The following is a 10,324-nucleotide window of genomic DNA, read 5'->3' on the forward strand; positions in this document are numbered from 1 at the left end:
TTGAACCCCAAGAGGTTGGGGCAGTGACCACTACCCCCCCCGACTCAAAAATTGCTGTATGACTTTTTGACTCCCCCCAGACTTAATTACTAATAGCCTACTATGGCCCGGAAGCCTTACTAAGAACACAATCAACATATATTATGTATGTATGTTCTATGTACTATATACAGTACTCTTACAGTAAAGCTAGAGAAAAGACAATGTTATTAAGACAATCATAAGGAAGAGAAAATACATTTACAGTACTGTACATATATTTATTGAAAAAAAATTCACCTGCAGGGTGGTTGGGGTAGGACAGAGGTGGTGGCAGTGACAGTCCTGGTCCCTGGATGGTGGTGTTTCTTAGCCTGGTGGCCTCGGCTCAGGGGCAGCAGCTCCCCGGCGGGCCGAGGGCAGTGATAGCAAGCTGGGAATGCAGGACAGCTGCCCCACCGCCTATGGGGATAGGCAGCTATGGGGCCAGGGTGCGCCACGCAGTGGGGTTTGTGCCTGCCTGGGGGGGCCGGGGGCCTGCAGCCACCCTAGCACCAGCAGGGAACCCAGATCACGGAGGACTTGGAAGAGAGGGATCCAGGGTTTCTGGAGGCTGCTGCTGGCCTCTGTGGGTCTCCTGGGGTGCTCACAGGGCAGCAGGTGTGACCTTAACACCAATTGCCTTCAATCTGGAGACTGGAGCGAGCAGTGGTAAATAAATGCCCTGTGGCTTTTGTTGTCAACTCTTTAAAACAAAACCTGTGTATAAGTGGACCTCGGCAGCTCAAACCCATGCTGTTCAGGGGTCAACGATATGCACTTTTTCATATATTCCCCAGGTTAAGTGGACCTCGGCAGTTCAAACCCATGCTGTTCAGGGGTCAACGATATGCACTTTTTCATATATTCCCCAGGTCTGTCTTCTGAGATGACTTGAGGTCAGTGATACCCCAAAAGCAATGTGAACATATAGCCCCTGGGTTTTGGCTTCTAAGTATCATTTTCCACTAAAAGGAACCAAGGATCCTTGGAGAAATGGCTCATTACAGGGCTGGGGTAGGAAGAGTGGAAGATGAGCCTGGAATATTTTGTACCAGAAAGGAAGAAAGTGCTCAAAGGCTGAGGCTAAGAAGGACACAAAAGCCAGTTTCCACAATTTGATCACCCAATTAGCAAGAGATTAGTTTGATGGTAACAGATTATAACCCAGTGAGTGAGATAGGCTAGTAACAGATTGTAACTCATTGAATAACAGGAAACCCTGAGTCCATATGGATATAAATACATGAGTACTTGGAAGTTTGACGAGGAACAGGGTATCTACATAGTTTTAAAGTGTCTCTGCACAAGTATCAGCTTACAAAGGAGGAAAGAGGAACTTTGCAGTGGGGAAGACCGGCAGACAGCACCTTAATCACGTGATTGCAGTGAACACCAATAAAGGAGTAAATAAAACACAGCAAGGTAACCAAAACATCCCTTCTGTGACGGTCCCATCAGAGTTTTGTAACCTGAATCTAATCACGAAGAAACAATCAGACAAAGGCAAACTGTGGGACAGTTTCCAAAATCACTAGGCTGCAATCTTCAAAACCACCCAAAACATCATGAATGTGCAGGAAAGACTGAGGAACTGTTCCAAACTGAACGAGACTAAGATGCGTGATTCTCAACTGGATTCTCTGGGACAACTGGGCCTCCTTTTCCCTTCAGGGTAAGATGTTCGCTGGCCAAATCGACCCTGATCTCCAAGCCTTCGGAGAATCTTTCTGCTCTGAAGTAGTGTCAGGCATAATAGGTTCTTTCTTTTCTTTTCTCTCTCTTTTAAACAATGAAGCTTTGGTGTCCACAGTCTGGTCCTCACTTCACAGCTCTGAATCCAGAGCAGACTGCCATGGGCGGATGCCATCTTGCATGGCACTCAAAGTCTATTTTTCATGTGACAGCCACTGTGCTCCTTCCCATTGGCTGCTCCACTGTGATGACGTGGCTGCCCCCCGCATCATGTTTTCTATGGCAGGGAGCGCTACACAATGCTCTCTGGTATAGCAGCGGGCTCTCCTTTTAATTTGGAATTTTGTGCATTTTCCTTCCTCTTTGTTTTTGCTTCTGAGTACAGCTGTGTGATGTAGTTCACGTAGCTCTTCGAATGGAAAGCTGAAAGACACGTCGAAGACGATCATGGATTTTGAACACTACCGCACCCGTTTATTTGCGACACTTCGATTGCACACGGTATTTAAAGGTTCATATGTTCATGGCTTAAATGTCAAATCTGAAATTGATGCATATCATAAATGGTCTGAATGCATTGTTATAGGCTGATTTTTTAAAAAAGTCTTCTTACATAAATACGCTAATACACCTGAAATAAAATATATAGACATTTCTGCTCTAAAAAAAAACCTGAAAAAAAAAAAAACCCCACACTATATTTAGCAAATTTCATACTAAAAGTAACAGGGCTTACGGGAAACATAGGGTTGGGGCAGACCACTCAAAGGCCATGGAAGTCTACACAAGGGGCTGGAGACAGCTCCAGAGGATGCCTTTTAAGTGAGCCAACACAGTGACGTTGAAATGCTGGGTTTGAGGGAGCCCAGGGAAGGAGGCAGGAAGTGCAGGTTGGAGCTCTGTAGGAAGTACCACCTCCCACAATCCGTGGCCAGCCCCTAGGGATGGACCTTTCTGGGAAGGGAGCCTTGAGTGAAGGTAGTTGAGGACTTACAGTCATTTAAACTCCTTAAAGTTGAGACTCAAAGTCTTTCTGCTTGTTTAGTGGCTGAGCCGAGGTCTTCTCTTTTCCTGCTAAAAGTTATCATTCTACACCCACTGTTTTGGTTCCCCTTGCTTAAGAAAATTGGCATAGGAAACAATCCAACTAAGACCTCATACTGACAACATTCTCCTACTTGCCAGTTGAGGAAAGAACACTGATGTTCTAGAAATGTACAATACAGCAGACTTTCTGCGCCTTGCACAGACTTCCCTCTCCCACCCCCGTTCTCACGGTCTGCCCTCTTGTTCTCCTGTTCCAGCTAGTACAGTGATTCTTTCCACTTCACACCTTACTAGGTCAAAGCAAAAAAAAGGCAGAGGTGTTGTGAAAGGCCAGCTTCCTACGAAAACCTCAGTGAAACCAATAGAAACTAGCAGCTAAGCTCTTCTGCGTATCTTGCAATTCTCAGCAGGCAGAGTAAGTTAATTTGCAATGGAGGAACCCAAATGGTTGAAAGAAAGGTAGAAGATTCTTGCTTTCCTGTAGTACTAGCTGCTCTCTACTAGATTTTTGCCAAGAATACACACGTGCGTGCACACACACACACACATAATACACAATCTCCTTTTAGAAATTCTTCCTTTCACTTTGTTTACATATTTTGTTTGAAAAACTACAATGGAGTCATCCAAAACATGTTTGCTTGAATCCGTTAAGCTTTGTGTTCATTTATTCAACACAAATGTATCAAATACTCCACTTGGATCAGGACCCGTGTTAGAATCTGGGGACACAACGTAGATAAACCTAGCTACTCACCGCCTGAAGGAGGACTGTGGTAGCTACGTCAACACATCAGAAATGACCAGATGGTGTGGGGTGTGGAAAGTGCTGGATTGTTAAGATGTTTGTAAGATACCCAGAGCACAGAGGGACACAGAGTCCCAGGACGTGCCTGTGTGTGACAGCGAGCACTCAGGGATGGCTTCCCACAGGGGCATATCTGCAGCCATAGGAACTTTATGGTCACTCCTTTTCGTTTTTGGAAGATGCACTTATGTTCTAGAAGATGATTTAGGTCGATTGACTTTCTAGTGCTAAAAATCAGGCTTTGATTTTTACACTCCTCCTTAAAGGCAACAAATTAATGAAACTCATTTTTCAAATCTGAGGTCATGTAATTGACTTACTTTGGCCCTTTTTCTCTTGGGATGATGTTTCTTCATTATTTGACCTTGATTTGTAACTTTCCAGAGTGTGTTCTGAGATTTCATTCTCTGCAAGAAAAGAAAACTATGTTTTTAATTTCGGGTGCCCCAGATGTCACCTATATGTACAAATGTTGATTTGAATAAGATGATCACTCTGTCTACACAACAGTGGACTTGCCAAGCCCCCTCCCATACCTCATGTCCTCATTCATTCCGAGAATCGTTTTTGGTTTTTTTTTGCTATGATTCCTACAGGCACTGTGCTAGGCAGCATAAGAGTTGTGGAAATCAAATGACCACAGATTAGAATCAAATATTATTCTTTGAGATGGAACAATTCCAGTAGCCCTTAAAGAACCGTAGGGGTGAAGCGTTCATGGGAGATTTCGGAACAATACTATGGCACGTGACTGGTACGCAGGTAGAGCTGAAAAGCCAGACCCCGTCTCTAGGTCTCTTTATGATGAAAGTTAGTCCAGCTGAATATATAGAGAGATTGGTATCAAATTAGGAGAAGCTGTTGTTTTAATAGGGTGAGAGTCATTCAAAGGGGTAGTATTTGGCCTTGGGACATAATGAGTTCTCTGCTACTGGAGGTGTTGGAGACATATGTGGCTAAATCCACGATGCCCAGCACCACCAGAATGCGAACCACATGTGTAATTCTGAGTTTTCTAGTGGCCATGTGCAAAGAGCAAAAAGAAGCAGGTGAAGTTAATTTAATAATATATTTTATTTACCTAGTATACCCAATATATTATTATTAGACATATTCGTGTGTGTGTGCGTGTGTGTATTGAGCTTTCAAAGTTGGGTGTCCATTTTATCCTTCCAGCACCTCTCAAAAGCGACTAACCACGTTTCAAGTGCTCAATAGCCATATTGTGGCCACTGTATTGAGTAGCATAGGTCTAAATAATCACTCAGAATTAAGGAGGGGATTTAATCCTGGTACACACAGACGGAATGAATTGAGTAGATGGTTATTCTGGATAACTTCTAAGGTCCCTTCCAGCCCTGATATGTGTTAAATCTATGCATTGTAATAGGTATCTTCCATGCTAGATAAATTATATATATAGTGTTTCCAATGATAACTTTTTAATCAGAATGCTTGGGAAACATTACTAGCATATTATGGTTAAGGAGGCTGAATACATTCTTTCAAAGTAAGAACAGAACCAAAACAGTCTATATTCACCCTTTGATTGGACATCCCTAGAATATGAACTCCTTGAGAGAGGAGACCTGGTCTCTCTTGTTGATAGAGGCATCCCCCATGCCTGGAACAGTGCCTGACACACAAGAGGTGCTCAATGAATGCTTTCTGAATGAACGAATGAGTTTTTCACTCAGGATCCTTTTGTGACTAGAAGCTTTTATAATCTCATGTCAATTCCCAGAGCTACTCTAATTTCTCTTGGTTATACACTCTTTGATTATAGCCCCTGGAGATTCACATTCTGTATTTACTGCAAAACAAACAATTGCTTATTTGAATGACAACACTTATTAAACAGATTATGCAGCATAGAAGAGAAAAGCTTTAGTTGGCAGAATTTCCTTTGTCCCAGACCAGTGTTGCAACGCCTTGGCGCGCCCCATCAGGTCCTCTGCCTCTCACCTCTTTTCCACACCACGTGCGCTTTCCGAAGCTTCATTATGAAGAGCTGGACGATGATGAAGAGTATGAAGATGAGGAAGGACACGAGGGTGAGCAGCAGAATGCCATTTTTCTTCCTGATCATGCCCACATACTGAAGACTGGCTTCTATACAGAAAATGACAGGAATTTAGACAGTTCAAGGTTGGTTTGTTTCTGTTACAGAGGAATTTGCATGATACTTTCAACATTTAGTGTCGGCTGATGGGCAACTCCGATAAAAAGACAGAGAGCTTTACCCTGAAGGGAAAGAGATTCATATTATGTATTCTCTGAAAACAAGCCATCAGGCACACAAACAAAGCCATTCTGTGAGGTGATTTGGAAAATGCTCTTAGTTACAGAGATATCGAAGCCGTGATGTTTCGTTTGTAGAGAAAACATGCAAGAATATTGACTTAAATTATAGTCAGGGGACTTAAATGAGCTGTAAGGAATGATTTTTTTTTTTTTTTTTTAGCAAGGTGTAGCAGCAAGAGCGGTTGTTAAGGAGTGTGAAAAACTATGCAAATAAAATGAAATCACGAATGTTGGCTAGGTTAAATGTGGTCCCACCTGAAGGCCTTTGGATATAAATTAGCTGAGGTCTTGAAGATCTTTCTAAACTTCACCGTCTAATCCTATGGGCTCTAGTCTCACCCAGATGTCCTGGTCCCCTCTCAACCAACAAGCAGTTAAGGACCCTAGCTTTGTGAAGAACATTGTGCATAAGTCACGGTCCCTGTGCCTTAGGGCGTAGTTCTCTCTCCATGGAAACAAATGCAGGAATCAACAGAAGTCAGAAATCTATGCCAAATTCTAGATCCATATGTGTTAACCCCATAATGTGCTCAGGGATTCAGAAGCAGGAGTGGTCCCTGAGTTAGGAAAGTTCTCAGTGAAGACCTTGGCCTTGAAAGAAGAGTAAGGAGAAGGAAGATGAGGCCTTTCCTTTCTTCAGGGGCAGTTCAGGACGGCGAGGGTAGGGCAGTCAAAATGGGATGATGTTGTCAGAGAAAGTGTGTGTTCTTGTTGGGACTTTAGAGCCAGGACCTCAGAGACAGGAGATGGAGGGTGCTTGATGGAGGCTTTGAGGTTCCTGCTCTGTGTGGGAGACTGGGGGAGCCGCAGATGTTTTCTGAACACAGGTGTGAAGAATGCAAAGGGGTGTGTGATCATAGTCCTAAAAATGGACCACAAGAGGAGAAACTGAAGTCACAGGACTTTGCGCAGGAGATGATGAGGGTCTGGACCAGGGGTGGCAGTGATAGTCGACAAAATTCTGGAAGAGGAGACTCAAAAGTCCTTGGAGAAGGACTGATTCTCTATGTCTCTGTGTGTACCTTCATACACAGGCGCAAAGGATGACGCCAAGGTTTGGGGCCTGTGTGGTCATTTGGACGAGATGGTTTTGTGGGGAAAGGTGCTGTTTGGTTTTTAGTGATGTTAAGTTCGAGGAGATGGCAGAAAATCCAGCAACAGGGATGTAGGAGATGGAATGAAGCAGGGATTAATTCTCAGGAGAATGTTCTGGAAGTGTAAGTATGGAAATTTTCTGCCCGGTGGTAATAGGAACAACCTTGGGAATGGATAAACTCTTTAAGAATTAAGGGAAGAATCAAGGATGGAGAGGTAAAGTCAGAAGTGTATCCAACTACAAGAAGCCGGAGGGGGAAGGGAAGTTCTCTGATGGACGCAGGGAAGGAGTGGTTAGCAAAAAGTCACAGAACAAGGCGGAGTATGTCAAGGAAACCAGGGAGGCAACTAAGTCAAGGAACAAGGGAATGATTAACCAATAGAAAGGTCAAGAAAAATGGGGACTGAAAAAGGCCATTGGATTTATCGATTAAGAGGTTAAAATGTCAAGTGTTTATTGTAAATGCTGTGGGGGGAGGCTTACCAGTGGCCAAGGCAGGGTCTCGAGTGGTTTGTTCATTCTCTTCCTTGTCTGTTGTACTAGAATCTTCCATTACTGCAACTAAGTTGAAAGAAATTAAGACGTGATATGTACTGTATATGAACTGTGTATATATACACAGCCATTCCAAGGCAGCAGAGCAGCTTTGGAAACCAAATTAAGTGGTCCTCCTTAAAAACAACAAGACCATTTTTGAACTACTGACTTCTTCCAGAAATAGTTGCAAATGGGCTCATTTCGCCAGGCTCATTTCACCTTATTTTTAAAAGCTAGATGTTTACTGAACACCAGCTCTGGGCTCAGCCCCCAAACAGAGCATTCGGTAGGTTTCTCACTGCAGCTCTGGATAGAGGCTTGGAGAAGCTAAGTACGTTGTCTGAAGCCACGGAGCTATGAAGTGACGGAGCCAACGTCGACATTCAGAATGCAAAATGTAAACCACTATTTTATACTCGCTTCCTGAATCAGGTCTTCAGAATGGTGCAAGATAACACCAGGCCCCTGAAGACTGGCATCCCAAGCCTCGTGGGAAGAAAACCCACAGCCTGAGAAGCAATGATTTTTATGTGAAAAATCAGGCTCCCTTGTCATTCAAACCTCTGCTTGCCTCTCCCCTTTAGAAGGGGCATGTCCTTGGGATGCTTTTGCTAGGTGGGAGAAGTCACAGAAATGAAAGATGGTGTTTTTCTGATTTTGTTGCGTATCCTCTCTACTCCTGCCCCCACCCAACCCGCGTCTCTTGCTTTTTAGCCCATTACACAGCGCCACTGTGTGGATCCCGCCGGGAATGACACCACCCATTCTGCTGGAAACGGGTATTAGTAATAAAATCGTAGAAATGGAAAGCTGAAAGGAAATTTAGAAACCATATTAAATCTTATGTTATATATGGAAAAGCAGAGCAGGAAATTGGGTTGTTTAAATTGGCTGTAAGCCAATTTAAAGACAAGTAGATTCTAAACACGTTTACAAATATTGGATTATTAAAGCAAGTGATATAGGCTGCTCCCACTTCAGATCGTTTTCAATTTCCATTGCCCTTCAGAAGACTGGATGGTACATATTATTTTTATCGGTGTTTAAAAGCCCCAAACATTTACTTCTAAATATTATTCCAGATAAACATTTTTAAAAGCGTGATCTGATACTCAAAACTATGAACGTGGTAATGATATGAAAGCCTTATTCCACTCAAGGAAATTCTTATAGACACACTATTTGCAACAAAAAGAGGACATATAGGAGCTAAGGCCCTTTCTGGATAAGGCTTTCTTGCTCAAAACACGGTAACGAGTGAAGGTATTCGTACGTGTGTTTATTCATTTATACGGCATTTCCTGAGCACCGGCTCATGCCGGATACTACGCCAGGTAAAATACAAAGATAAATATATGCTCATTGCCCAGAGCTAACCACCCAGTGGGTTCTGTCTAAAACACTGGCATTGTAATCCAGGCTTTCTAAAATCTGCATTTAGAGTTCAATCCTGTCATCAAAAACTGAGTTCTTGACAACCAAGTCCCTGATGTGCTTTCAAAGGTGATTTTGTTATTCAATGGCCAAAAGCCCCAAATCTCCAGATCCTGCTTCTTTGCCCTTTGCTGAAACCAAGCCTTTATTTAGTGTTTGGTCTGCTCTGAATGAGAAAACAAAGAAACGAGTCTCTCCATAAATGAATTAAACCTCGCCCTTTACCGCAGGGGAAATTCAAATGTCACGATCGTGTGTGTGTGTTTGTGTGTGTGTGCGCGCGCGCGCGCGTATCAAGCAAAACAGCACTGAACTGACAAGGCATTAGTTACCCTGAAGCCCATCCCATTAAGAACACTGCTGGCAGGGAGCTCGTCCAGAGCACCACAAAGCTGGGGCCAGGGCAGGGCATCCCGCATAGTCTTATTAAATGTTAAAATTTCAGGGGCGCCTGGGTGGCTCAGTCGGTTAAGCGTCCAACTCTTGATTTCAGCTCAGGTCATGATCTCAGGGTCCTGGGATGGAGCCTTGTGTCAGCCTCCATGGTGGGCGTGGAGCCTGTTGAAGATTCTCTCTCTCCCCCTCTCCTTCTGCCCTCCCCTCCCCACCTCTCTCTCTCTCCCCCTCTCTTAAAAAAAAAAAGCTAAAAATTAAAAGAAAAATCTTAGAAATGAGAACGGAAAATTGACCCTTTCCAAGGAGAGAAGATTTTTTTTTTTCAGTCTTAATGGGTTGACACTTACCAGTACTAGTGGGCTGCTGAGGGTCTTGAGAGGATGGGGAGCTTTCCTCCAGGGCCTCTGAAGCCGTCTCTCGATCAGTAACTAGGAAAGGGGAAAAACAGAAATCTGCAACTACGGAGAGCAGTTTCACCCACATGGTGCTCAGGACAGTGCGCTGGAGAATGTATTTGGCTGCTACCTGCCTGTGGGTGTTCTGCAGGAACCTCAACGCGGTCTGCAGCTCTTGCTCGGGTTTTCACATCTCTATCCTGCTGCTAGCCCATCTGCTAGGCTGCCCGGCTGAGAAGTACGGCAGGCTGGAGCCGGAGCGCTGTTTCGCAGTGGTACGCAAAGGCTATCTGCTGGCTGTCTCCGTCTCATCTACCTGTCAGTCCTTCTGTCTGTCTGCCCGGTCACCTATCTTCCTCCTTATGTATCACTTAGGGGGCCTTGGAGTTGGTCACAGGCAGACTGGGTTGAATTCTGATGCTGTTAATTTGCTTGCTGCCAAGTGCGTTTGAGCAAGATGCCCAATCTCTTGAATGCTGAGTTTTTCCTTAACTGTAAAATGGAACTACTGGCAGCATTTACCTTTGGAGGTTTTTTTCTTTTTTTTCCAAGAATTAATGAGTTATTTGTACAACATGCTTAACACAGTGCTTT

The 10,324-nt window shown here is 43.9% G+C and overlaps 1 protein-coding gene across 1 annotated transcript; it reads right to left on the reverse strand.

Moving 5' to 3' along the window:
- Positions 1-263: 263 nt before the first annotated feature.
- CRTAM (cytotoxic and regulatory T cell molecule) lies at positions 264-9,818 on the reverse strand. Its single transcript, XM_045797536.2, has 5 exons — positions 9,683-9,818; positions 7,452-7,529; positions 5,534-5,680; positions 3,889-3,975; positions 264-2,136 (listed from the first exon to the last, which is right to left on the reverse strand). Exons 1-5 carry the CDS (start codon positions 9,816-9,818, stop codon positions 2,006-2,008), a joined length of 579 nt encoding a protein of 192 aa, XP_045653492.2. The 3' UTR covers positions 264-2,005.
- Between the last annotated feature and the right edge of the window lie 506 nt (positions 9,819-10,324).

The sequence above is a fragment of the Ursus americanus genome, chromosome 16 (assembly GCF_024610735.1).
Source record: "Ursus americanus isolate L20-20 chromosome 16, mUrsAme1.1.p, whole genome shotgun sequence".
In the NCBI taxonomy this organism is placed as follows: domain Eukaryota; kingdom Metazoa; phylum Chordata; class Mammalia; order Carnivora; family Ursidae; genus Ursus; species Ursus americanus.

Excerpts from the sequence above, each read along its gene's own strand:
- CRTAM (XM_045797536.2), bottom strand. The coding sequence starts at position 9,818 with ATGTGGGTGAAACTGCTCTCCGTAGTTGCAGATTTCTGTTTTTCCCCT. Across the intron at positions 7,530-9,682 it reads TCAGCAGCCCACTAGTACTG|TTGCAGTAATGGAAGATTCT; the intron begins GTAAGTGTCAAC and ends CTTTCAACTTAG. Across the intron at positions 2,137-3,888 it reads CCAAGAGAAAAAGGGCCAAA|CTTTCCATTCGAAGAGCTAC; the intron begins GTAAGTCAATTA and ends CGTGTCTTTCAG.